This window comes from Coccinella septempunctata, chromosome 2 (assembly GCF_907165205.1).
Source record: "Coccinella septempunctata chromosome 2, icCocSept1.1, whole genome shotgun sequence".
Taxonomy (NCBI): domain Eukaryota; kingdom Metazoa; phylum Arthropoda; class Insecta; order Coleoptera; family Coccinellidae; genus Coccinella; species Coccinella septempunctata.
Window position 1 is genome coordinate 1,444,040 of NC_058190.1, and position 27,805 is coordinate 1,471,844.

Consider the following 27,805-nt stretch of genomic DNA (forward strand, 5'->3'; position numbering starts at 1 on the left):
ACTACCCCAAGGGCTTACGCACCATGACTGATAGCGAAGGGAAAAGTCAGACTCGCGAAACAGGGTGAAGTACGATAAAATATAACAGAAAGCGATACGGTACAGTACAGCAGTGTCAAAGAAGTAACCGGTGTAGGTCTAATAAAGAAACTGAACGGTATAGACGGGGACTTACCTCCTTTATTCAAGGCACTCGCGGAAAAAACGAAAAATAAAAATTAATTTCTAAGAGCACTATCTTCGTAACACAAAATTTATTCTAAATTCGCTGATCGGCTCGTCGGCATACAATCGCAGAGACAAGAGAAAAAAAGAGTAAAAAGCGTCAAGTGACAGAAGAGACCGTCGCGGGGGAAAATCTGCTTTTATAGGCAAATCCCCCACACGTTAAAAATCTGAGAATTCCAGAATGCGACAAGAATGAAAAACGTCCTCAGCTCCGGTTTATCGCATATCAACATCAGAAAAACGTCAAAATCTTCAACGGCATGCAAGAAAAACAACGTTAACCACAGATAAACGGATAAACTCCAATTTTCTCAGAAAACTGGGATTTATTACAAACTACAACATTGCAAAGCTGAGAATATTTTAAATCCATAGGACAGGTAAGACAATCAAAATTTTCAGAATAATTATTGTAAGTTGAGTTCTTCCAAAAGGCAATCCACTATGGAATACCCTGTATCATTTTAGTTTCACTTCAGATGTACAGATTCAACATGTGTTGCTAGGTTCTTTTTAGAATTCACAGCGTAATCACAAAATTCACATTTGTGTTTCCCCATATTTAAATGGACTAAGTTGATATGATTTTGAAGAGTACTTTTTCTTCTCGTAGCATAATCGTACAGATGACACTTTTTAGTACTGTGCACCTTGTGTTTTTTAATTTTCAAATGGACAGCTCTTACGTGAGTATCAAGGTTACGTTTTGTATTCGCAGCAAATTCGCATAAATGACATTTGTGGTTTTTGATATTCAAATGAACAGATTCGATATGACTCTCAAGCCTATTTTTCCTATTTGTAACATACTCGCATAGGTGGCACTTATGATTCTTAATTCTCAAATGAGTAGTTTTTACGTGTAGTTTGAGGGTTTCTTTGATGCTTGCAGTATATTCACATAAGTGACACTTGTGCTCCCTGATATCAAAATGAACAGAGTTGATATGTTGTTGAAGCTGCTTTTTGAAACTTGTAGCGTATTCACATAGATGACACTTGTGATCCTTGATTTTTAAATGAACAGTTTTCACATGAATTATGAGGTGTCTCTTCATATGTGCAGCATATTCACACAAGTCACACTTGTAGTTTTTAACCTTTAAGTGAACAGCTTCTATATGTATTCGAAGAGTTCTTTTTGTAGTAGCGGCATATTCACATAAATGACACTTATGGTTCCTGATTTTTAAATGTACATGATCGACATGCTTTTTTAGATTTTCTTTCCAATCGGTACAGTACCCACATAATTGGCACTCGTGTTTTTTTGTATCAAAGTGTACACATTTCACATGACTTTGCAGGTCACTTTTAGTACTTGCGATGTGTTCACACGATGAGCACTTATGATGAGCAGATGATAACTGATTTTCCTCGACATTGGTAAATGAACAGTTTGAGTTAGTTTCCTCATTCTTGATAATATATTCCTCTCTTTCATAAACCCCCGTTCCATCCATAAATTGTTGAGCAACGTCTATAATTCCTAATTTTTCTTCTACCTTCACACTGAAAGAAAACAGAAAGATAATGGAAATGATAAATATTAATCATAGTTATAATGTACATTCAAAAAATAGCCGTTGTCAAGTAGGCTAAGGAATTTTGATAATCAATATTCTGTTTATGAACATCTCTTAGTTTTTTCTGTACGATTTCCCAGAAAAACTGGCAAGTTAGCTTTCTGGATTGTTGTGTTAAAGTATATACTAATTGTAATAACTACTAATACTCTACCTCTATCATATAAATACTTACTCTTCATGGGCAAGATGTACCTCTTCTCTAATATTAATACTAAGTTCATCTGTATCCATTTTTTAGTTCTGCATCAAAACGGTACTTAGAAGAAAGTATATCTCAAAGATTACTCTATAATCTTTGGTGTTTATATTTATATTATATTGTAATTTTAATTCGTAAAATTTACATTTCTCATAAACGATTTATTATTTATTTTGTATTTTGTCCATGTCATGTCATTGACCACATAACACACCCATGACCACAGATTACAGAGTAGTGCATAGTTTGTCTATGAGTAGTGCCAGAGATATATCTCTATATCTCTGAGTAGTGCCCATGACTTTCCCTTTCTCTATGTGACTTACCATAGACCAAGGCTGTGGTCCGTATCACAGATTACAGATATGGTATATGTCGAATTCCTGACAATTCAGTTCAATATCTGTCACCAAGGCTGTGGTCCGTATATACACTTTGGTTTCTTCTGGTTAGTAAGTGGGTGGTCCGTATATGTCAAATTCCTGACAATTCGGTTCAATATCTGTCACCAGAGTAACCGCTCTGGTAACTTTCGGTTACCAAATGTGTATATACCATAGACATAGAGACATGGACTGTGCCTTCCCTTTATATCTATGCATGAAATACGGTCAAAAAAAGTGACAGAGAGAAAAACACGTCGGGAATGCAGTTGTCTTTTTCTAGAATTTTGATTGGTCTACACTCACCTCTATGTGAACAAAAAAGAGAAAGGTATATCCCGACGAGCTTTTCTCTCTTTCTAATAAATAGCCAATTTCATGCTGGCATTGCTCAGTCCATGTCACAGATTACAGAGAAATCTGTAATCTGTGGTCCATGTCTCTATGTCTATGGTATATACGGACCATACGCATAGATATCTCTGGTCGGACTTCTTCTCTTTTGGTATTTCTATGCTTTATGCTAATCAGAGATATAAGCTGTATTTGGGTTCGGCAGAGACAGGCAGGCAGGCAGAGACCCTTTCTCTATGGGGTTCGGCTTTTGGACGGTCCGAGAATGGTTCTAGAACTGCGCAGAGGATTTTATACTAGGGCGCAACAGTTTTGCGTAGTTTTAGAACAATTCTCGGACCCTCCAAAAGCCGAACCCGTATACAGCCATAGAGATATATATCTCTGATGCTAATAGACAGGCCTTCACGTGGTTTTCCCGTTCACCGCCATTGAACTAAAGAATGTTCAATGTTCACCGCATCGAGGAATACCCACGAGACAGAGGGTGGTGGTAGAAAGGAGAGATAACTGCAGTCCATAGAACACGAATATACTGCAGTCCCTGGTAGTCATTGAACTCTATACGTCAAGCTAGTAGCTGGTAGAAAATAAATCAACGTTGCCGCTTCAACCAAGTTATCGAGTAAACTCTGGAATTCTACCAGTCCGATGATCCTCCATGTTGCATTTCTGGGTGGTTGTCGGTAGATTTATAGATTTTCTATTAATTTGTTCAATTTTTGTACTGAAATCAACTTCGAAAATGTTATCAAATCAACTATATTTTTTTCGAACTTGAAACTTTCATGTGCTGATAAAATAAAAGATTCCGTATAAAAAATATACTACCTGAAATTTTTTTTTTCTGATTTTTATTATATTAATGTAAAAAAATTTGATAGTTGTGTTAAACAACAATATTATCTCATTCGCTAGGGTCTGATTTTATGTACACTGAAATTACTCGTGATTTGGGAAGATAAAAGGACCCCTGCTTTGCGTTCTGGCTACACAGAGAAAAATTAACCGTTGAAGTGAATTTTTTCAAGCATTTCACCTTCCTTGAGCAAAAACATGTGTGGTATAGAGAAAGGGGCAATTATTTCAAGTATGTTTATTGATACTTTCACAAATAATATGAAATTTCCTGATGGGGAAATATTTATATGATAATTAATCAATCACAATTTTTTCTTCAATTATTTTGATAAGTTCTCCTTCAGGTGGTTTAGTTGCTCTTCTCTGGTACTCCTGGCAGTAAAGTTTTACTGCTCCTGTTTCTTTATCGTGTGGCTTCACAGTGTTAGATTTCTGTGACACTGATCAACAGAAAATATTGAGTTTTTAGTTTGCCGATGTCACACGGCTTACTGAATATCAACATGATTCACATCTCTTCTCTTTCTAATATTAAATCCAGATTGGAGCTTAGTATTTTCTTCGAACATGCCTTGAAATAGAATGTGATGGTAGATATGTAACTACTTCGTTTAGTATCTATAATATTCAATAATATATACTATCTCGAAATTCAAGTCACCCATACAAATTCTTGGTGTGGCCTTATGATCAATCAGCTAATAAAAGGTCTAGGGTCGTGTTAGGATCTATTTCAATTCAATGGAAGGAAGGATGACGTAAAAAATTGGGTTCAGAGACCTTCAGTTGGTTTTGCTTTCTCCAAACGTATAAACATTAAAAGACTTATGTCAAATTCGTATTGTTTATTTTTGGGTACTTTTTCCATACATTCAAAAGTTTCATACAAAAATATTTTCAACTACGGTCATAGAGTTTCATATGCGAGGGGGATAAAGGAAAAACATCAATAAAAAATTATAATTAACTGTCCCCCAAAAATGTCCTTGTTACAAAGTACAAATACTAAAAATTGTTTTCATCGAAAACTGCGATATTTATAAAGAAAATGGCCAAAAAATGAGTTAGATAAGTGAGTCAACACATTAAAAAAATCGGTGGAAAATAATGGAAAGTGCTGTGATTTTTTTGCACTACTTACTTTTGAGTTCAAAAATAGATTTAGATGTGTTGAAGTATACTGGGTGCTCCATACGAAAAACAAAAAAGAGTTTTTAGGAGAAAGTACAACATTGCAAAGCTGAAAACATTTTAAATCCATAGGACAGGTAAAAATATCGAGCAAGCAATCAAAAATTCTGGAAAGAAATTGATAAAGGCAACTTCAACAATCTGAAAGTATGCAAAGGCATTGACATACTCTTCACAGAAGTTTATTTTCTCAATTCTTGAGTGAACAATGGGGAATTCTCCTCAATTTGGGTTATCACTGCATATGCAAGTTCAAACTGAATAATTATGAGTCTCATTCATGATTTTTTCAAATGCACCGCGAAAACTACTCAAAATCATTCTTCAAATATGGGGTTATAAAATTTAAATAGCTTGGTTTCAAGTTCACGATTTGGCAACAGCGCCTACTAGAAAATAAAAAGAACAATGTCCGATCAGCTTGTTAATAAAATAACAGCTGTTGATCTACAGGCGCGTACTTACTGGCGTGCCTCAACTGCAACCGGCCATAAAAATCCCATAAAATTTTACGACCTTTCTCGTTCGTCGCTGACTTCATAGACAGCCATCTTTGTCTATCTCATCCATTGAACTAAAGAAAGTTTTTCTTTAGTTCAATGATCTCATCAAGATAATGCATTTGTTGTCATTTATTATCAAGGCATATTTCAGTCGATGTTGCCAGCTTGTGCAATTCTCACAAAACGCTTTAAACTTTAAATACCTATTTTTATTTTTGATTTTTAAGTGCTTACAATAACTCTTTTTGGGATACGGTTGAAATGGTTATTTGAAAATGTGACGTTTCAAAGATATTTCATAAATTATACATCATATTCGTCAGACGGAGTATTCCCTTTTTTGTACTAAAAGTAGTGAAGATAAATTCACACCTGAAACTGTGAAAATTATAAATAAATGGGCAAATAATGAGTTGAATAAATGAGCAAAAGTTATAGGCTTCTCATATCGGAAAATTTTTTGAAAAAAATTAAAAATTTGAGGTTGCTTGATGCTTGAACTTCCCCAACTTCTGTGAAGCAGTATAATTGTTACCAGTAGGTACTTACTTTCGAGATATCAACACACGGTTATGTGATTTCGTACTAAAAATACTAAAACTAAATTCTCACCTGAAACTGTGAAACTTAAAAAGAAATGGGCAAAGAATGAGTGAGATAAGTGAGTGATGGGATACCCTGTATCATTTTAATTTCACTTCAGATGTACAGATTCAACATGTGTTGCTAGGTTCTTTTTAGAATTCACAGCGTAATCACAAAATTCACATTTGTGTTTCCCCATATTTAAATGGACTAAGTTGATATGATTTTGAAGAGTACTTCTACTTCTCGTAGCATAATCGCACAGATGACACTTTTTAGTACTGTGCACCTTGTGTTTTTCAATTTTCAAATGGACAGCTCTTACGTGAGTATCAAGGTTACGCTTTGTATACGCAGCAAATTCGCATAAATGACATTTGTGGTTTTTGATATTCAAATGGACAAAGTTGATATGATTTTGAAGAGTACTTTTTCTTCTTGTAGCGTAATCGCACAGATGACACTTTTTAGTATTGTGCACCTTGATTTTCAAATGAACAGACTTAATATGACTTTCAAGGTTTTTTTTTGTACTCGAGCGGTACTCACATATGTGACAGTTGTGATCTTTAATTTTTAAATGAACGGATTTTACATGAGTATTAAGGATGCTTTTTTTATTCGCAGCAAATTCGCATAAATGACACTTGTGCTCCCTGATATTGAAATGAACAGATTCGATATGACTCTGAAGTGAAGATTTCTTATTTGTAACGTACTCGCATAAGTGGCACTTATGATCCTTAATTCTCAAATGAAAAGTTTTAACATGTAGTTCAAGGCATGATTTTATATTAGCAGTATATTCACATAAGTGACACTTGTGCTCCTTGTTATTGAAATGAACAGAGTTGATATGCTGTTGAAGTAGCCATTTAGAAGTTGTAGCGTATTCACATAGATGACACTTGTGATCCTTAATTTTTAAATGAACATTTTTCACATGAATTCTGAGATGTGTTTTCATATGTGCAGCATATTCACACAAGTCACACTTGTAGTTTTTAACCTTTAAGTGAACAGCCTCTATATGTATTTGAAGAATTCTTTTTGTAGCAGCAGCATATTCGCATAAGTGACACTTATGGTTCTTGATATTTAAATGTACATGATCGACATGCTTTTTCAGATTTTCTTTCCAATCAGTAAAGTACCCACATAATTGACACTTGTGTTTTTTTGTATCGGAGTGTACAGATTTCACATGACTTTGCAGGTCACTTTTAGTACTTGCGATGTGTTCACACGATGAGCACTTATGATGAGCAGATGATAACTGATTTGCTACGACTTTGGTAAATGAACAGTTTGAGTTAGTTTCCTCATTCTTGATAATATATTCCTCTCTTTCATAAACCTCCGTTCCATCTATAAATTGTTCAACAACGTCTATAATTCCTAATTTTTCTTCTGACTTCACACTGAAAGAAAACAGAAAGATAATGGAAATGATAAATATTAATCATCGTTACAATGTGCGTTCAAAAAATAGCCTTTGTCAAGTAGGCTAACGAATTTCAATAATCAACATTCTGTTGTTGAGGTTGAGGCATTCTCCTCAAAGAATACCTATTCCTGATTTGGAGCATTGAGAAAATTAATCAGCTTAACGATGATCCTTTAATTTTAAATGTTCTGTGATCTGTCAGAAGATGTGAGAGTAAAGAGTAGGACATTACCAGCAGCTACTTGATTTATAGAGAACTCTGAAAACCATTCTTATGAAAATCATGTTATTCAATTTATTCAGTTCAGGTGTGTATGTGGATTTTCAAAAAAATAATTCAAAGTGAAAAAATATTATACCTTGTTTTAAGTCTCTGAGATATGAAAATTATGATGAACATTTGTTGAAATTTTGGGAAAAATTCAAGGAGAGAATTATGTTTTCACAGAACCTACTTGACGACTAATTTTTTTGAAGCACCTGTATACTAATTGAAATTAAGACTAATACTCTATCATATAAATACTCACTCTTCATGGGCAAGATGTACCTCTTCTTTAATATTAATACTACGTTCACCCATATCCATTTTTTACTTCTGCATAAAAACACTACTTAGAAGAATGTGAATAAAATAATTGAAATTACTACTAATACTCTACCTCTATCATATAAATACTTACTCTTCATGGGCAAGATGTACCTCTTCTTTAATATTAATACTATGTTCACCCATATCCATTTTTTACTTCTGCATAAAAACACTACTTAGAAGAATGTGAATAAAATAATTGAAATTACTACTAATACTCTACCACTATTATATAAATACTTACTCTTCATGGGCAAGATGTACCTCTTCTTTAATATTAATACTACGTTCACCCATATCCATTTTTTACTTCTGCATAAAAACACTACTTAGAAGAATGTGAATATAATAATTGAAATTACTACTAATACTCTACCACTATTATATAAATACTTACTCTTCATGGGCAAGATGTACCTCTTCTTTAATATTAATACTACGTTCACCCATATCCATTTTTTACTTCTGCATAAAAACACTACTTAGAAGAATGTGAATAAAATAATTGAAATTACTACTAATACTCTACCTCTATCATATAAATACTTACTCTTCATGGGCAAGATGTACCTCGTCTCTAATATTAATACTACGTTCACCCATATCCATTTTTCACTTCTGCATCAAAACAGTACTTAGAAAAATGTGTGGTATATATCTATTTTAATTTGTGAAATTTACATCTCTCGGAAGCATAGACGCTTTCCTATGTCCATGTTCATTGTTCGGACAAAGAGGTTAATCTTTGGTTCAGACAACGAGGAACGTTCGGCTCGGCAGTCGTAGAGTTAGGTTAGGTTCATAGACTTAATATTATTATGTCTATGGTTAGGTTAGAATCACAGATTACAGGTTATCTATGGGTACCACCACAGAACATCAAATACCAGAGGTACTACCACAGAACACTAGTACCACCAGAGACACCCCCACAGAACACAAATATGGACACCCCTTTCCATAGTGAAAGGGAAAGTCCCTGTCCCTTTCTCTATGGGTACCACCACAACCCTCTTAAATACATGTATTAAGAGGGCTGTGGTACCACCACAGAACACTAATATACTACCCAGAGATATAGAGATATCTCTAGTACCACCATGTATATTAGTGTTCTGTGGGTACCACAAGGTGCGCAGCACAGAACACTAATATAAGTACCAAAGATATTACACAATATCTTTGATGAGTACTAATTGGATGGTTGGATTGCCTTTTAGACCTTTAAAAAAAACACAACTTACAATAATTATTCTGAAAATTTTGATTGTTTGATAGTCTTACCTGTCCTATGGATTTAAAATATTCTCAGCTTTGCAATGTTGTAGTTTCTACAAAAAACTATTATTTTTCATATGGAGTATCCAGTATATTTCAACACATCTAAATCTATTTTTGAACTTTAAAATGATATAGTATTCTGTAAATCCATTCTGAAAGTTTTTCTTCTTTGAAAAAAATCATATAACTATGTTAATTCCTCAAAAGTAAGTAGTGCAAAAAATCACACAACTTCACAAAAGTTGTGGAAGTCCAAGAGACTATTTCATAAATATCCGATTTTTTTCATCAATTTTTTTCAATGTGTTGAGTCACTTATCTAACTAATTTTTTTGCCATTTCTTTATAAGTATGGCAGTTTTAGGTGAAAATTTATTTTTAGTATTTGTACTTTGTAACAACACTATGTTCTAGGTCTTCTGCCCATTTTTGGGGGACAGTTAATTATAACTTTTCGTCTTTTCATTTAAAGCCCGTTTGAAACAGCCGAGAATTCTCTATAAAATTGTGGCTAGAAAACGCCAGAGATTATTTTATATGCAACTGAATAGTAAATTATACCGAAAATACGTATGTAACTGCAGATAATTCACGGTGCATGAATTCTCCAGAGAATTCTCGGCTGTTGCAAACGATCTCTAGTTGCTCCTTTGTTCCCTCACTTATGAAACTCTATAGCCATAGTTGAAAATATTATGAAACCTTGGAATTGTAACGTGGTTTCCTCGGAGAAACTTATCTCGAGCGCCAGCTATTCTTTCCACTAGGAAGAATAGCAAACCTACCAGAGTAGCTGCTAGTCGGAGACAGAGTTCGCTGTTATCTAGGGTGGTAGCGATAACGAAGTAGTCAAAATCAAATTATGTACCAGTTTATTCACACCTTCGGAAACTGATTATATGAACAACGGAAATATGTGTAGGTATCAAATATGAGCGAATCGATCAGCAAACATACATTCGGGAAATTCGATCCGGTCACGAGCACTTTGTAAAGATTATACCGGGTACCCGGTACAGTGAAAAATCAACGATTGTTAAAAAAAAATGCGCCAACCAGAACTGACGAAATGGATACTAAGGATGACCTCGCGAAGTGAAATGACTTGCTATACGGTATCGAGATGTAATTAATTATATTTCTGCAAAAATAAAAGAAACACAACCAGGGCGGATCTACTCGAGACTTTTATTCACTACCCCAAAGGCTTACGCTTCATGACTGATAGCGAAGAAATGGTCTATTTTGAGCGCAACTACGGGATTTCACTGACGACGAGCGGTATCTCTTATTCTCTACCCAAAGGGCTTACGCACCATGACTGATAGAAAAGAAGAGATATCTATTTCAACACTTATGACGCGGGAGCGCGAACAGGGGGGGGGGGGGTTGACGGAACTTCCTCTTCAGTACCCCAAGGGCTTACGCACCATGACTGATAGCGAAGGGTCAGACTCGCGAAACAGGGTTAAGTACGATAAAATATAACAGAAAGCGATACAGTACAGCAGTGTCAAAGAAGTAACCGGTGTAGGTCTAATAAAGAAACTGAACGGTATAGGGGACCTACCTTCTTTACTTCAAAGCACTCGCGGAAAACGAAAATAAAAATTAATTTCAAAAGCACTAAACCTCGTAAAACAAAACTTACTCTAATAAAACGTCTCGAACTAAAAATTTGTTGAACGGCTCGTCGCAAACACAGGTAATCAAAGGTTATTCACTATAAAGAATCGAAGAGAAAAGAGAGAACAGACCCGTCGTTTCTGCTTCTGCTTTTATAGGCAAATCGACAAGAGTAAAAACATCGTCAGCTCCGGTTTATCGCATATTAACATCAGAAAAACGTCAAAATCTTCAACGGCATGGAAGAAAAACAACGTTAAACACAGATAAACGGTTTTTTCACATTTACTCTGCTTATCGGAATAAATGCATTGAAGAGTTGAGAATTAAATATTTTTAAAGGCGGAAAAGTGAAATGAAAGGAATGCACTGAAAGGAATTCCAATTTTCTCAGAAAATTCGGATTCATTACAGAATGTATAAAAGAAGTACCCAAAAATAAACAATACGAATTTGATGTAAGTCTTTCAATGTTTATATGTTGGGAGAAAGCAAATCCAACTAAAAGTCTCTGAAGCTCAATTTTTTTCGAAATATTCTCTAGTATTTTGGTTACAGAATGGGTTATACAAAATCCGAATATACATGTATGTTGCGAGTATATATAGGGAAGTAACATAAGTACATTAAAATACAAGCGACATATTCCTGAGACAATTTTTAAGAAAAGAAGTCTATATGAACTTCTGTCCGGAAATGCTTCCTTTCAAGGATACAGTGGTTGAAATTGAACACCATTTACATGAAGGAAATCGAATTTTTAGTTCAGTGATTCTTTTCAAGAAGGAATGCAGAGGGGAAAAATGAAAATATCAATGCTTAAAAATATCCTCATATATTTACAGTATAGTTACATAACTGACAATAATTGTTAATTACTATTCGAATGAACAAATTTTCCACAACTATTTAAGTATATGTTTATGCTTGTAAAATGCTCCCACCTGTGTTACCAGTTTTCCAATGAATGATTTTCAGATGTTTCTTAAGATCAGCTTTCGATCCTGTAGCATATTCACATGAGTGACATTAAGATCTCTTGATGTTCAAATGAATAGAGTCAAAATGTTTTTTGAGGACACCTCTTCTACTTGCAGCATATTCGCAGAGATGACACCTGTGTTCCTTAATTTTCAAATGAACAGATTTCACGTGACTATCAAGTGTCTGTTTTGCACTCGTAGCAAATTCACATAAGTGGCATTTGTTAATATTCAAATGAACAGATTCTACATGTCGCTGGATAATACTTTTATCAGTGGCCGCATAGTCGCATAAGTGACATTTGTGTTTTTTAATATCCAAATGAACAGTGTCAAAATGCCTTCGAAGATTCTCCTTCCTACTTGTAATATATTCACATAGGTTACACCTGTGTTCCTTAATTTTCAAATGAACCGATTTTATATGTCTTTCAAGGTCACGCTTAGCACTCCCAGCATATTCACATAAGTGACACTTGTATTCCTTAGTTTTCAAATGGACAGATTTCATGTGGAGATCAAGGGTTGTTTCCAAATGTGCAGCACATCCAGAAATGTTACATTCTTGTTTCTTCCTATCCAGATGAACACGCTCGACATGCATTAGAAAGTCCCTTTTTCTGCTAGTAACATACTCACATAAATGACACTTAATACTCGAATGAACAGATTTGATATGTAACGCAAGGTCTTTTTCATCTTTGGTCTCAAAATCACACATATAACACTCTTGATTGTTGATAGTCACAGGAATTGCTTCATCATTCTCTAGATCAAATATTTGAGGCGTTTCTTTGGTAAAAAAGGCAGGTGATTGATTTGCATCACCTTCTCTAATTAGGGAGTTTGGGTTAATTTTTTCATTTTCAATTATATATTCTTCTCTATCGTGAACACCTTCTTCATCTATAAATTGTTCACAAGTGTCCACAACTCCTAAGTTAAACATATCAGATTTTATGCCTGTTGCTAATACTGGGGGCATTTCTTCGTTAAAAGAGGCAGGTGATTGATTTGAATTGTCTTCTATAACTAGGAAATTTGGGTTAGTTTCTTCATTCTTAATTGTATAATCTCCTCTATTGTTAACTTCCTTGTCTCTAAATTGTTCAAAAATGTCTACAAGTTCTGATTTAACATGACATTTCTCGTCATCCTTAAGTGAGTAGGTATGATTAGTATGGTCATACTGTATGGGTTTATCAAGATTTCCGTCTTCACTTACACCAGCCAAGTGACATTTAGGAAATTCACACTGCTCACAGTCAAAGGGTTCAGACTTAATACTCGTTGGATCTAATACTGGAGGCATTTCTTCTTTAAAAGTGGCAGGTGAGTGATTGGCATCCACTTCAATAACTGAAGAATTTGACATACTTTCTTCCTTCTTAATTTTATATTCTTCTGTATCTTGAACTACTATTTCGTCTTTAAATTGTTCACAGATGTCCACATTTCCTAATTCAACATGCCATTTCTTGTCATCTTCAAAATTGGCAGTATGATCAAGATATTTTTCTTGCTCCCAGTCAACAGGTTCAGATTTAATGCTCGTTGGATCTAATACTAGAGGCATTTCTTCTTCAAAAGTGGCAGGTGATTGATTTACATCCATTTCAATATACGAAGAGTTAGATGTACTTTCCTCATTTTTAATTATATATTCTTCTCTACCATGAACTCCTTCTTCGTCTATAAATTGTTCACAAATGTTCACATTTCCTAATTCAACATGACATTTCTTTTCATCTTCACGACTGGCAGTATGATCGTACTGTATGTGTTTATCGGGATATTTTTCTTGACTTGCACCCACAGAAGACATTTCTGTGTTTTCTTCCGAGTCATCAAGTTGAGATGAAAATATATTTCTATTTGGTTTCGTTATAAATAAATACGGTACAATGCCCTTTCTAATCCGTGGAGTCATTTTGGTTCTTTTATAAAGAGAAAAATCTATGGAATCCTCCTTCAACTGAAATAAAACTATCAATATTATGTTCTCTCAACACAAATAATATTACATACATTGAAATGATCTTCACAACAGTATCTAACAGCTTTCACAACTGTAGCTCCTACTGCGTCAAACCAGGCTTTTCTTTTGGTAGGATTCCTTGGAACAAATATAAAACATTTGTTGGGGGCACTCTTTGAGGAATTCAGGCACTTTGGCACAAAACACGTTTTCGTCATCTTCATATTTGAAAAAGATCCACCGTTCAAAGTAACTTGAAACCAAGCTGGAATTTACTTTACGGACAGTGACCGATTTTGACGTTAATTTTTTTTTATATGTGCAGTTTTTCATGAAAAATCGATTGGTACCAGTCTCAACTTCGGAATTTTTGAAATTCCTCCTACTAAACAAAGAATCTTTGCTACTAAATTTGACATAGATGTCAAATATGAAGGCAGATGAAGGTTATTTTCATCTTTTCATGTTTTGACATTGAACTCTATGGGAACCCATAGAGTTTAATGTGTTTTGACAAAAGCATAGAACTAATATTAGGTTAGTATATCTATGCCATAGACTTAATAAAATATTATTATTAGGTCTATGATCTTATTAGGTCTCATTGAACTAAAGTCTTTAGTTCAATTAAATTCTTTAGTTCAATGTTAGGTCTATGATCTATGCACAGAACACAAATAATATAAGTTAGTTTATAATAGTTTAAAAGTTAATAGCAAAGAGTATCAACAAGAGTATTCACTCTATCATTTTGGCCGGTTGCGTTTCAATGCCCTTGAATGTTCCTTGGTTTAGTGGAGGGACGAAAACGAAAGCAGATGTTCGTTCTGTTCGCAAGTCCCAATCTGATTGGTCGCCCAGATTCTCGTTTGACTGTAGTGAATCTGAGCGCACTATTGCTGGCGCGTAGCATCTCCCCACTTCAAGGTTGAAATTCCATGCATTCGATCTTCCCTTGTAAATCGGCGAAGTGAAACCTCTTGTTGTTACTCTTTGTTAATAGCAAAGAGCAGAGACAAAGGTTGTCTCTGGCAAAGAGGAACAAGAGATTTCACTCCTCAAATTTAGTTCCCGAGTCTACGTGGGGCGACCTTCGCAATGCTTTGCCTCGAACCAATTTCCCACTTCTCTTCTAGTTGCGAGGGAGCCAATCAGATTACAGGAATTTCGAATGGCCAATCAGATTGAAGATTCAGTCGAACAGAATCAGCTGGTCTCGTGTTTTGATTGTCAAATTGAAAGCAAATAATCCTTGGTTAAAAGTGTTTTCGTAATCCAATTTTTTCATTAGAATAAAGAATAAGTCATCCATTTATGAATAATATCGATAAATAGGCCACTCCAACCCGCTGTCAGATAGATATCAAAATACAATTGTGGAGGATTAACAGGTGTTGTGTACGTAAATAAAACATATAAATCATATAATTAGGAATATTATTGTACTTTTAGGTAATACACGTACATTGAATTAGCATTAAATTCTTCGAGTGAGAAATTTCACTTGTAATGACGCGTTTTTTGTCGTCCACAATTTTTGTGAGGTTAGAAGGTTGGAATGGCTTCGATTCGTAAGAGTTTCAATCGTTTTCTTCATAATTCAACAGACAATCATATTGACAATATCAATGTTTCTAGAGGATATTTCGTGATAATTTAAAATTCAGAAAATAATAATCTGTTCCGTCTGCTAGGTTATGTTTGAAAATTTCGAATTTGACGTAAGGGACTCCGCCCATTTCTGCTCAAGGTCACAGTAACACGCAGCGTCAGTAGTAGTAGTAGAGTGAAATCTCTTGTTCCTCTTTGTTAATAGTTTATAAGTCCATGGTCATTGAACAAATTGCAGATGCCAAAGAGGTTGTTTACAGATATTTAACAGATTATTTATCAAGTATTATCATTAGTATCATGATATAACTGACAAGATCGAAGATCAGGAAGTTTAAGGGGCCTAACAGCTCACCACAACCTTAATATCAGCTCACAGTTGATTCACTTCGCAGTTCCAATATTTGGTGTTCAAGGTGAGCTTGAGAAATTTAAATTTTGAATCCAGAACCAGACCTCTCAATAATGGATATGGGTGAACGTTGTATTGTTATTAAAGAAGCTGATATTGCGTATGATGAGTGAGTATTTATATTTATATATTGTGTTATGCTGGATTTGTTAACTCCACTAAATTATGTTATTTTTTCCTGTAAAATACATTTAACAGAAAAATAGCCTAAGACTATAGAAACCTAGGAACAGTGATCGATTTTATTCCTAATTTTTTACACATTTCATAAGAAGTCGATAGGTATGTATCAGAGATAATTCTTGCAAGTTTATAGTCAACTGGTAAATCTATCATATAAATTGCCAAGGGACAAGACCTAATTTGTGGTTCTTCAATTTCAGTTTCACATTTACTAAAGCTATGATATGAACTTGTGGAAGCTTATTAAAATATTCAATAACAATTTTATCACTTGAGACTTTGTTCATAATGCTCTTGGAAAAATGTATAGACACCTAAGAGTTCCCATTCTTCTAAAGTTGATGCATTAAAAATATGTTTCCTATTTGTTTGATTAAATTAGGAATGTAAAGAGCTGTATAAAATTCCAATTATCTCCAGTCAGTGCACAGATTCACTATAATAGGTCCATAGATCACTGTTCATTCTCAATACCAACCTAAATCCCGCAACACAAAATCTTATTTTATGGGATATTACCACGGCCTTCTAAACCCCTTTAGAAGGTGATATTACCAACTTAAATTCCTTTTTTCCATAGCCACCCGAGATGTCAATCATTCTTGTAAGGACCATAGTTTATTATTGAATAATTAGTCAATTTTGGATGAAAATAGAACGGAATGATTTTGAATATTAATAGGATAGGTTCTTTCAGGCTTGAACAGTGAACTTACAATTTTTCTCATGAATATATCACTTTTAGAGATCAGTGAAATGAATAAACGACACGGTTCGCGAAAATATACACTGCGCAAAAAAATTAACGCACATTCTGAAAATATCAATTTTAATGAAAGTTAACTCTACATTGACTTTATAACTTATTTTTTATGTTCTCTCGGGAAGGTTTTGAACGAAACAAGACACATTAAATGGAAGAAAAATTCAGGATTTCACCGAATCTTATGTGAAGGAAGAAAAAAAAACAATTTTCAAAATACTGAAATGCTGATAAGTGATTTAATACTTGGTATTTCCACCCCTTGCGTTAATTACAGCTCGGCAACGACGGTTCATACTCAAAATCAGTGATCTTAAAATGTTCTGATCTAATCCTTCCCAGATTTCTCCGAGTTGGATTCCTAAGTCATTAAGAGTAGCTGGATGATTTTCTGAACTTCTCAGCCTTCTATTGACGTCCCGAACCTGCTCAATCGGATTGAGATCTGGACTTCTTGCTGGCCATTCCATTCAACCTCTTCAAAGTACTCCTGAACGATGCGCGCACGATGGGATCTGGCATTATCGTAATAAAAATGAAATTTTCACCAATGTATGGGGCAAATGGCACTACATGCTCTTCAAGAATGTTCCTTATATACTTATCAGCATTCGTAGCTTCATTATCAACGACCACTAGGTCTGTGCGAGCAGTCGAAGATATTCCACCCCATACCATAATCGATCCTCCCCCGAAACCAGTAGTATTCAGGAAATTGCACTGAGCATATCTTTCATGTGGACGTCTGTATACAAGGGAACGTCGATCACAATGGTAGAGGCAGAATCTAGACTCATCTGTGAAGAGAACTCTTTCCCAATCGGCCTCTTCGATGGGCTGGGGTAAGAGCTGGGCCTCTTGCCGCGACACGAGGCCTTAAATCATATTCTCCGAGGCGATTTCTTGTTGTCTGAGTGATAATTTGCACCTCATGAGTTTGCTCAAGCTGAATTTGAAGGAGGCGACCGGTTGCAAACCGTTGTCTCAACGAAGAAACTCTCAAGTAACGTTCTTAAATGGCAGTTGTTACCCGTGGTCTACCCTGTCCTGGTCTTCGGACATTCATACCTGTCTCCCTGAATCGCTGCAACATTCTGGACACACTTGTATGGGAAACTCCAAACCTTTCTGCAATTCTTGTGTATGTCCACCCTTCTTCTCGCAAAACTACCGCTTGAGCACATTTCTCTTGGGTCAAATTGCGTGTTTCGCGTTGCATAGCGATCGAGTGTAGAAAATCAAACGAAAGAAAAACTATTGATCACTAGAATTGATCGAGAACAAATGATTTTAGAATGGAGCCAATACATTCAAAATCTGATAATATCATCTTTTTCTATTCCTGCTGGGAAAAAACATTTGTATTGAAGAAAACCGTTGAAAGTGGATAACATATGCATGCATAATTCTGATAAAAATAATTATCATTGAGAACACCTTCAGTTGTAGAATAAATTTGAGATTTCCATAATGTGCGTTAATTTTTTGGCGCAGTGTATGTAGTCCATTATGTTTGACATCTCAGTAGGCCTTGAAAGCACAGAACACAAATAAGCGAAAGCCCAGACCCACCTTAATATCTGGTCACAAAAAATCTTTAATAATTTCTGCAGTTTCAATCACAGAACTGGAATTGTTGGAGTTGGAGATGGTATTGTAAAAACATTTATTGTATATCAAATAGTAACAACATCTATAGACTCAGAGAGACATTACTCAGAGTAGTTCGAATGAGTCCCTTGAGGTCAGATTTAGAGATTTGAGAAATTTCAATAAATTCAAAATTAACACAACGCTTACTGTGGCAGAGCAATAAATGAAATATGATTTTGAAAGACTCTTTATTCCATCAGAACAACAGAAGGTTAGAACAATGAATTTTAATGAGAAGGCTGAGTTGTAATAGTAAAATAGGCCAAGAGGTGAAACTAAATTGTCTAAGTCTGGTCATCAATGAGAGAGAGGTCAATATATTAAATATGAGTCGAGCAATAATTATAATTTAAATATGAGCAGAGCAAGTATATTAAAAGTTAAATAAGAGGAAGAATATTATAATTAATATGAGAAGAGCAAGAATGTTATAATTATTAGAAGAAGATCAACGTTGGTCTTGGAGAGTGCAAAAATTCATTAATGAATACAACATTTATAGAGACGGACTGCTTACAAGTAAGCACGATTAGAACGTCCATCAGAAAAATAGAAGATACAATTGATAAATTATGAGAGGTACAAATAGAGAGTACTAATGAGGGAAACCACTAATCGTTGGTTTCGAGAAGTGCAGAGGGCTGAACCAGAACGAGAGACTGTCAACAAGTATCATGGTTTACCACTGACTGTTGAAACATATTTGAGAAGTTTACATCGTGTTCTGAAAAATACTAAGTCCAAGGTCTACCCTGGAGAACATGAGAATTAGTTCATCTGAAACTCGACAACAGTAATAAGTCATATGTAATTGAGCGGTTAACAGAGTTGCTTGAGAAATGAATTAAACATATTGATCAGCATTAAAAATTGAAACAATTATATTTTAAATCGATTTCAGTAAACATTGAAATTACGAGGATGTATTGATATCTAGTTAGCTTAGACCAGTTCCATGCTAAAAAAAAAATATTGCGTTACCATAGCAACGAACAATAACTCATTAGAAGTGTCAGTGTGAAGTTTGAGGTAAAAAGAGTAAACCAGAGTTACGCAATAAATTAAAAGAAAGAAGATGTCCACCAAAAATGTGAAAATCGAAAAATTGGAGTATCGAGCCATCATCAACTACCCGTATTTAAAAGGGTTGAGAGGTAAGCAGATTTACGAAGATATGCTTAATACCATTGGTGACCAATGTCCTTCGTATGCGACCGTGAAAAATTGGACTGCAAGCTTCAGAAGAGGATAATTTTCCTTTGAAGATGATGACCGATCGGGAAGGCGAGTTTCTGTGTCAGTCCCTGAAAATATCGATGAAGTTCATGACATGATTTTATCAGACCGTCGAATTGGGCTAAAATGGATATCTGAAGCACTGAATATTTCATACGAACGCGTTCATCATATATAGATCACGTCAAATTGGACATGAGAAAAATTGCTGCAAAATGGATCCCCAAATGTTTGAATGTTGACCAAAAGCGTGCAAGGGTAGAAGCATCGCGTTCGATCTGTGCTCGATTTGAAAACGATGTAGACTTCTTAAACCGTGACTATGGTTGAGACTTGGGTACATTTCTACGATCCCATAACAGAGCAACAATCGCTGGAATGGCGACACTCTGGTTCTCCAAGACCTAAGAAGTTTCGTGTCCAAAAATCTGCTGGAAAAGTCCTTGCTTCAATTTTTCGGGATTGCCATGGAGTGATCATGATTGATTTTTTTCATAAGGGTAGAACAATAACCGGAGATTACTATTCGACATTACTGACCTCTCTACTACTCTTAAAGAGAAAAGACGCGGAAAGCTATCCAAAGGTGTTTTGTTTTTGCAGGACAACGCCCCTTCACACAAATCTCATGTTGCCATACAAAAAATTCGTGATTTAGGGTTTGAATTACTAGAACACCCCCCTTATTTACCAGATTTGGCTCCATCCGACTATCATCTCTTTCCTCAAGTGAAGAAAAAGTTTCTTCCAACGAGGAGGTAATAAAAGCTGTGGAGGTCTGGTTTGCAGAGCAAGAAGAAACATTTTTTTTGAAGGTCTAGAGACGTTGTAGGTTCGCTGTAAGACATGTATTCAATTAAGAGGAGAATATGTTGAGTAATAAAATATTTTGACATTGAAATATTGTTTGGTTCTATAGTAGGCTAAGAATATTTCAATATATCCTCGTATATTCGGTGTGTGTTTAGATTCACATATAATAGCTCTATAGGTCATTGTTTATTCACAATACCAACCTGAATTAAATTGGGGTGAAATGGGGTAACACACGTACGAACGTCTGCACCAAATTTGATAATTTTGTTGTTGTTTTGTTCGTTATTGCCAGTACAAGGTTTATGCAACGAAATATTTCAGAGAAAAAAAGCACGGAGAAAAAAAAAGCTTTCCCTTTTCCTACGAACGAACGAAATCATAGAGTATTCTTCCACTTTCTTTCAATATGTCCATGGCTCATTAGGTCATTCAGTATATTTGATTTGGTTTTTGAAGTTATATAACTCTTCAAAAAAGTATCTCCGGCCATATACCTCTCTGGCAAGGATTATACAGTGGAAACGAAGCGATTAAATGATGCGAGCGCCATCTGTATTTCAAATGTGTTAGCAAGAAGGTAAGGGTGGTTGAAATATTAATTTGAGGGCCATGAAATTTTGTAAGATTTCAAATGGCCAGAAGTTTTGAATGTTTCGATTCAAATTTTATCAATGGCATCTTTTTTAATTCTTAGTTTAGTTAAGTTTATACATCCAGCATACCTTTCATTATTTTTTGATTTTTTTTTTACTTAGTTAAATTGACTCGAGAAATCGGATTTCTTTCAGTGTAAAATTAGAAGAAAAATTAGATATTGACATCCTTGAACAATTCATAGATGAAGAAGGAGTTCATGAAAGAAAAGAATATTCTATCAAGAATGAATTGACTAACTTTAGCAGCTTAGTTGCAGAAGTCGATTCAAATCATTTATCATCTACCTCTTTCACTGAAGAAATTCCTCCAGATTTGGATCCACCAAGGAATAACTCTGAACCGGTCCACCTGGAGCAAAATGAATGTAAAGAAAGTCAGATGGATAACTTTGGAATTTATGTAGAATCGAAACATCCGGAAGTTAAAGAACCTAACCTGAAAGTTAAACAACACAAGTGTCATCTATGCGAGTATGTTTCAAGTAGAAAAGGAAACCTAAACATCCATGTTAATAATGTTCATTCAAACATTAAGAATCATAAGTGCCACTTGTGTGAATATACCGCCAACAGAAAAGCTAATCTCGAGAGACATGTAAATTCCGTTCATTTAGAAATCGCGGAATTCGAGTGTCACCTATGTGAGTATAGTGCGAGTGAAAAAAGTGTTCTTGAGAGGCATGTCGACTCTGTTCATTTTAATATTAAGAAACACAAGTGCCACTTATGTGACTATGCTACTAGTGGAAAGAGTCCTCTCGATAGACATATAAAGTCGGTTCATTTGAATATCAAGGAACACAAATGCCACCTATGTGAATATGCGGCTAATCTTAAATGTAGCCTCGATGGACATATAAAGTCGGTTCATTTAAATATCAAGGAACATAAATGTCACTTATGTGAATACGCTGCTGATATTAAATCTAAACTTGATAGACATATCGAGTTGGTTCATTTGAAAGTCAGGAAACACAATTGTCACTTATGTGAATATTCTGCTAGTTTGAAAGGTAACCTTGATGCACACATCAAAGCGGTTCACTTAAAAGTCAAGGAACACAAATGTCATTTATGTGAATATACTGCTAGTTTGAAAAGTAACCTTATGGCGCACATCAAAGCGGTTCACTTTAAAGTCAAGAAACACAAATGTCACTTATGTGACTATATTGCTTCTGTAAAAAGTCTCCTTGAAAAACATATAAATTGTGTTCATTTAAATGTAAAAAAATACAAGTGTCAGTCATGTGAATATGCTGGAAGTCAGAAAATACAACTAGATAGACATATTAAGTCGGTTCATTTAAATGTCAAGAAATACAAGTGTCAGTCATGTGAATATGCCGGAAGTCAGAAAAAACAACTTGATAGACATGTTGAGTCGGTTCATTTAAATATCAGGAAACACAAATGTCACTTATGTGAATATGCTGCTAATGTAAAATTCAACCTCAATAGACATATCAAGTCGGTTCATTTGACTAACCTTGATGCATACATTAAACCAGTTCACTTAAAAGTCAAGAAACACAAATGTCACTTATGCGAATATACTTCTCGTTGGAAAGGTAACCTTGATGTACATATCGAATCGGTTCACTTAAACGTCAAGAAACACAAATGTCACTTATGTGAATATGCGGCTTATCTTAAATGTAGGCTCGATGGACATATAAAGTCGGTTCATTTAAATATCAAGGAACATAAATGTCACTTATGTGAATACGCTGCTGATGTAAAATCTAAACTTGATAGACATATCGAGTTGGTGCATTTGAAAGTCAGGAAACACAATTGTCACTTATGTGAATATTCTGCTAGTTTGAAAGGTAACCTTGATGCACACATCAAAGCGGTTCACTTAAAAGTCAAGGAACACAAATGTCATTTATGTGAATATACTGCTAGTTTGAAAAGTAACCTTAAGGCGCACATCAAATCGGTTCACTTAAAAGTCAAGAAACACAAATGTCACTTATGTGACTTTATTGCTTCTGTAAAAAGTCTCCTTGAAAAACATATAAATTGTGTTCATTTAAATGTAAAAAAATACAAGTGTCAGTCATGTGAATATGCTGGAAGTCAGAAAATACAACTAGATAGACATATTAAGTCGGTTCATTTAAATGTCAAGAAATACAAGTGTCAGTCATGTGAATATGCCGGAAGTCAGAAAAAACAACTTGATAGACATGTTGAGTCGGTTCATTTAAATATCAGGAAACACAAATGTCACTTATGTGAATATGCTGCTAATGTAAAATTCAACCTCAATAGACATATCAAGTCGGTTCATTTGACTAACCTTGATGCATACATTAAACCAGTTCACTTAAAAGTCAAGAAACACAAATGTCACTTATGCGAATATACTTCTCGTTGGAAAGGTAACCTTGATGTACATATCGAATCGGTTCACTTAAACGTCAAGAAACACAAATGTCACTTATGTGAATATGCGGCTTATCTTAAATGTAGGCTCGATGGACATATAAAGTCGGTTCATTTAAATATCAAGGAACATAAATGTCACTTATGTGAATTCGCTGCTGATGTAAAATCTAAACTTGATAGACATATCGAGTTGGTGCATTTGAAAGTCAGGAAACACAATTGTCACTTATGTGAATATTCTGCTAGTTTGAAAGGTAACCTTGATGCACACATCAAAGCGGTTCACTTAAAAGTCAAGGAACACAAATGTCATTTATGTGAATATACTGCTAGTTTGAAAAGTAACCTTAAGGCGCACATCAAATCGGTTCACTTAAAAGTCAAGAAACACAAATGTCACTTATGTGACTATATTGCTTCTGTAAAAAGTGTCCTTGAAAAACATATAAACTCTGTTCATTTAAATATCAAAAAATACAAGTGTCAGTCATGTGACTATGCTGGAAGTCAGAAAAGTAACCTCAATGCACACATCAAATCGGTTCACTTAAGAGTAAAGTAAACGTAAAAAAACAAGGGTCATTTATGTGAGTTTGCTATAAATAGAAAAAACAGCCTGAAGCATTGTTCATTCGAGAATTAAGAATCACAAGTTTTGTGATAAAATACATATTTTGATCTAAGTACGATGTAACGTATTGTAAACTGCATTCTGATAAGTATGACACGTAGATATCTACGGTAAGACATTACGAGAGCAGTCAGCAGAGGAAGCCTCTTTGCCAGACTTTCTGAACAATTCTACCTTTTACCTTGGTTCTAATTTTATTGTGAAATTGATATTTTGAGATTCTATTTCGAGAGTTTGACTGTATACTTGAATTAAATGAATACTTTATAAATAAATGATTATAAACATGTTACTTTTATTGATTTTTTTATTTATCTATTATTTATTGAAAACTAAATCCGTTAGTGAATCATCCGTCAGAAGTGGAATTGAAGAATTTCGTTGCCATAACATAATATGTGGTTCATAACGGTTCTCAGCTGGGTATTGGAAACAGAATCTACTCCAATAAGTGATAAATTTGAGATTACTACCTTTTGTTGTCTTGATATGTTCTACTCAGAGATATAGATCTCTGGTTCTACTCCTCAGAAAGGTATTTGAAAAATCATCAGAAAAAACTACGATGACACATAACCTTAAATAAAATGAAGGTTGTTCATTTCAAATCATTGAACTAAAGAAAGTTCTTTAGTTTCTTTAGTTCAATGTTTCAAATTGACGCTTATCGATAAACGTAGCGATCGCAGCGCTTCGTACCCTACGTTCACCGTTTTTGGAGACCATTGAACCATAGAGTTCAATGTTGGAGGCACATTTGTAGTACGACGATCGTTCTCAGAGATAGAGATATATCTCTGATAGTTCTCCTTCTCCAGAGATATATCTCTGTCCTTCCTCTACTCTCCATAGATATATCTCTGATTGATTGAAGAAGAAGAAGATTATTTTTTTATGTTTATAATTTCTATGGTTAGACCGTTGGATTCATAGACCAATATTATTCATAGACCTAATAAAATATTAGGTCTATGATATTATTAGATCTATGGTTAGATTCAGTTATTTTTGATTCATTTCTCTTCATTTCATGTAATTTACTAGTTAGTTGTTCATTTTGTGTACTGGTAAAATAAAAATATATAGCATTGAATAAAATGGTTTCTTGTTCTGTATATGGGTGTACTAATGCATCCAGAGCAAATCTCAAAAAAGCTGGTATTACATTCCACAAGCAAGTTTCTACCCAAATATCCAAAATAAACCAATACCTTTTTCTCTACTTTTTTGATTCCATAGATTTCCTCTGAACCCTAAAAGGAGAGCCCTGTGGATTCAAGCTATCAAAAGAGAAAACTGGCAACCGTCACCTCATGCTAGGATTTGCTCCATTCACTTCAAGGAAGAGGATTTGGATAGAACCTCTCTTTCATGTGTGAGAGTAAGGGAACAAGCTGTACCTTTCATTTTTTCAGAATTTCCTTCAAAAAACGTAAGATTCATAATCTATTATTTTGAAAAATTCCTCGAGAACAATCTACGCTTTTGATTATAGTTAATTAATTTGGCAATTCAAAAATTTCAGGTTCTCAAAGCTGCTCCTCATGAAAGGGAAGCTTCAGCTGTTGAGCCATGGCCAGTGGATAATTCCGTGGTAAGTGAGATGATTCCATCGACCTCAACAGGAGACACGGTAGAAGAAGTAATACCTATGGAAGTGGAGGAAACAAACATAACGATATATAGGAATCTTCTGGCTGAAAAGGACAAAGCTATTGAGGAGAAAGATGAAATAATAGCCAGGTGTAAAAAAAAGATAGCAAGTAGAGATAGGTGCATTGTAAGAATAAGACAGGAGTCATATAGGGCCAGGAAGAGGGTTGTGAATTTGAGAAATGTTTTGAAGGAATTGAAAGGAAAATTGAAAATTTATGAAAAGTCTCGCAAGATGTTAGATCGGGATAAGACGCAAAATGGATCAGTGATCTGATACATTGGAAAAAAAGCCAAGCACTAGCACCGAATTCAGGGATTGTAAAATTGGTTAGTTGGTTGGTTAGAATATTGTACATTTTGTAAATAAATTTATGTATAGAAATAGTTGCGAAAAAATGTAGGCGGTGATTACTTGTCAAAATGATTCCAGCCTCTAAGACTCAGTATTATCTGTTGATAAATTTTTTTTTTCTCAAAACCATGAACTTGATCAGAAAATTACATGAGACCTTATCTATTAAGAATGGAACAAGTTATCCAAAATTCATTTTTTATTGTAAAATATTGATAAGGAAAAAAGTTGCGAAACAAGCTTTAGGAAAGGCTTTTTCTACCCCTTGCGATCATAGGACACATCAAGAAATTTTTTTTTATAATTTTGATATAAAGTGACACTTTTTAAATTTTGACATTTTAAGTGACACTTTCTAAATTTTGACATATAAAGTGACACTTTTTAAAACTCATTGACGTTTTGAAACGTTTTACTTTTCGCAAACCAGTTACTCAAAGTAAAATATTTCGCAACTGATGATGAAACAATTCTTGCTTTCATAGTAACGGATTAAAAAATTGAATAATTTCCGTCACTAGTTAATTTTAGAAGAATTTGCGAGAGAAGCTTTAAAGACGTTTTTGATATTTTTAATTTGAATTCATAGCAACATCCTATTCAAAATTAGAAAAAGTATTGTGTGAAACACGTTGGGAAACACTATTTTTCGTATTTTTTGTTCTTTTGCGCAGAATTACGCTAATTACGAAAAATAATGCTTTTCCCAACTGGTTGCACAAATAACTATTTGATATTACTCTCATCAGTTTTTTGGTTTTTAAAAAAAAATTAAAATTGCTCTTCTGGCGCCATCTTTAGGGGGCTGTAACTAAGCAGGGAAAGCTCAAAATATAAAACTTCATATGAAAGGCTCACCATATTTTTTGACAAGGAGTCATCCCCTAATTTTTCAGCAACTATTCATACACCCTGTATAATTGTACATTTTTATAAATAAATTCCTGTATATAATCTTGTATAATAATAATAAATAATAATCATTTTATGAACTGTTTTCATTGTAATTATGATATTTTCAAGTTGATGGAATTAATTGGAAAAAGGAGAGTTTTTTTTTCCTCAGTTTTTTTTACCTTAGTGATCCCTTTATCCAGTCATCATCAAAACTTTCAATTTAAGAGAACAAGTATAACCTAACAACTACAGGAGACCAGCTCGTCAAAGTGATTTATCTCTTCTTAAGGAAATGAGCCACGGTATGGTAGGATTTACAACATAGGGAAGAGATATCGGTTAATAATATCTAACCTAAGCAAAGAAAAAACAATAAGGTCACTCGAACCTGTATTCTAACTGTTGGAGAAACAAATTTTTCTGTTGGAATTGGGAATCCAACTCGTCAATTCATTAATAAGAATAGATGGGGAGCCCAAGAGGGAAATTCGGGGTTTACTCGAGCGTGTCAGATTAATATAAGTGGAGATACAAAGATTATAGGAATCGCCCTCATATCGCTAGTATTAAAAACCGACTACATTTTGGCCAGTGAAATCACATTTGACAATCAGATGGCGCTGAAAACTGTTTAATAACAGTTTTCTGTTTTATAATTGAAGCCGCGCGAAATTCGAATTCAATTACTTGTATAGAATTTCAATATCGACTTTGTTGGGGCCAGGACAAAAGAATAGTTTCG

General features: G+C 34.5%; 3 protein-coding genes across 24 annotated transcripts; 1 reads left to right on the plus strand and 2 right to left on the minus strand.

The window, feature by feature from the left end:
* Positions 1 to 432: 432 nt before the first annotated feature.
* Positions 433 to 8,699, minus strand: LOC123306308 (zinc finger Y-chromosomal protein-like). 19 transcript variants are annotated; one of them, XM_044888258.1, is made up of 6 exons: positions 8,483 to 8,699; positions 8,330 to 8,397; positions 8,177 to 8,257; positions 8,024 to 8,107; positions 7,871 to 7,951; positions 433 to 1,740 (listed from the first exon to the last, which is right to left on the minus strand). In XM_044888258.1, the coding sequence occupies exons 1-6, from the start codon at positions 8,539 to 8,541 to the stop codon at positions 1,736 to 1,738; spliced, it is 378 nt and encodes a 125-aa protein (XP_044744193.1). In that variant the 5' UTR covers positions 8,542 to 8,699; the 3' UTR covers positions 433 to 1,735. The 19 variants fall into 19 exon arrangements, with proteins under 19 accessions (XP_044744193.1, XP_044744191.1, XP_044744203.1 ...); XM_044888268.1 differs by lacking the exon at positions 433 to 1,740 and adding an exon at positions 5,634 to 7,314 and having other exon boundaries at positions 8,024 to 8,104; positions 8,177 to 8,244; XM_044888264.1 differs by lacking the exon at positions 433 to 1,740 and adding an exon at positions 5,634 to 7,314 and having other exon boundaries at positions 8,177 to 8,244.
* A 2,956-nt stretch (positions 8,700 to 11,655) lies between these two features.
* On the minus strand, positions 11,656 to 14,184 carry LOC123308208. Its single transcript, XM_044890784.1, has 2 exons — positions 13,851 to 14,184; positions 11,656 to 13,797 (listed from the first exon to the last, which is right to left on the minus strand). The coding sequence occupies exons 1-2, from the start codon at positions 14,022 to 14,024 to the stop codon at positions 11,869 to 11,871; spliced, it is 2,103 nt and encodes a 700-aa protein (XP_044746719.1). The 5' UTR covers positions 14,025 to 14,184; the 3' UTR covers positions 11,656 to 11,868.
* Positions 14,185 to 15,731: 1,547 nt separating this feature from the next.
* On the plus strand, positions 15,732 to 26,515 carry LOC123307659 (zinc finger protein 208-like). Of its 4 annotated transcripts, none has more exons than XM_044890056.1 (3): positions 15,732 to 15,932; positions 25,398 to 25,590; positions 25,684 to 26,515. In XM_044890056.1, the coding sequence occupies exons 1-3, from the start codon at positions 15,877 to 15,879 to the stop codon at positions 26,086 to 26,088; spliced, it is 654 nt and encodes a 217-aa protein (XP_044745991.1). In that variant the 5' UTR covers positions 15,732 to 15,876; the 3' UTR covers positions 26,089 to 26,515. The 4 variants fall into 4 exon arrangements, with proteins under 4 accessions (XP_044745991.1, XP_044745988.1, XP_044745989.1 ...); XM_044890055.1 differs by lacking the exon at positions 15,732 to 15,932 and adding an exon at positions 25,172 to 25,332; XM_044890053.1 differs by lacking the exons at positions 25,398 to 25,590; positions 25,684 to 26,515 and adding an exon at positions 21,245 to 24,456.
* The last annotated feature ends 1,290 nt before the right edge of the window (positions 26,516 to 27,805 follow it).

Excerpts from the sequence above, each read along its gene's own strand:
- LOC123306308 (XM_044888252.1), bottom strand. The coding sequence starts at position 8,541 with ATGGATATGGGTGAACGTAGTATTAATATTAGAGACGAGGTACATCTT. Across the intron at positions 7,315-8,482 it reads GTACATCTTGCCCATGAAGA|TGTGAAGTCAGAAGAAAAAT; the intron begins GTAAGTATTTAT and ends GTTTTCTTTCAG.
- LOC123308208 (XM_044890784.1), bottom strand. The coding sequence starts at position 14,024 with ATGAAGATGACGAAAACGTGTTTTGTGCCAAAGTGCCTGAATTCCTCA. Across the intron at positions 13,798-13,850 it reads GTTGTGAAGATCATTTCAAT|TTGAAGGAGGATTCCATAGA; the intron begins GTATGTAATATT and ends GTTTTATTTCAG.
- LOC123307659 (XM_044890053.1), top strand. The coding sequence starts at position 15,877 with ATGGATATGGGTGAACGTTGTATTGTTATTAAAGAAGCTGATATTGCG. Across the intron at positions 15,933-21,244 it reads GCTGATATTGCGTATGATGA|AAATCGGATTTCTTTCAGTG; the intron begins GTGAGTATTTAT and ends AATTGACTCGAG.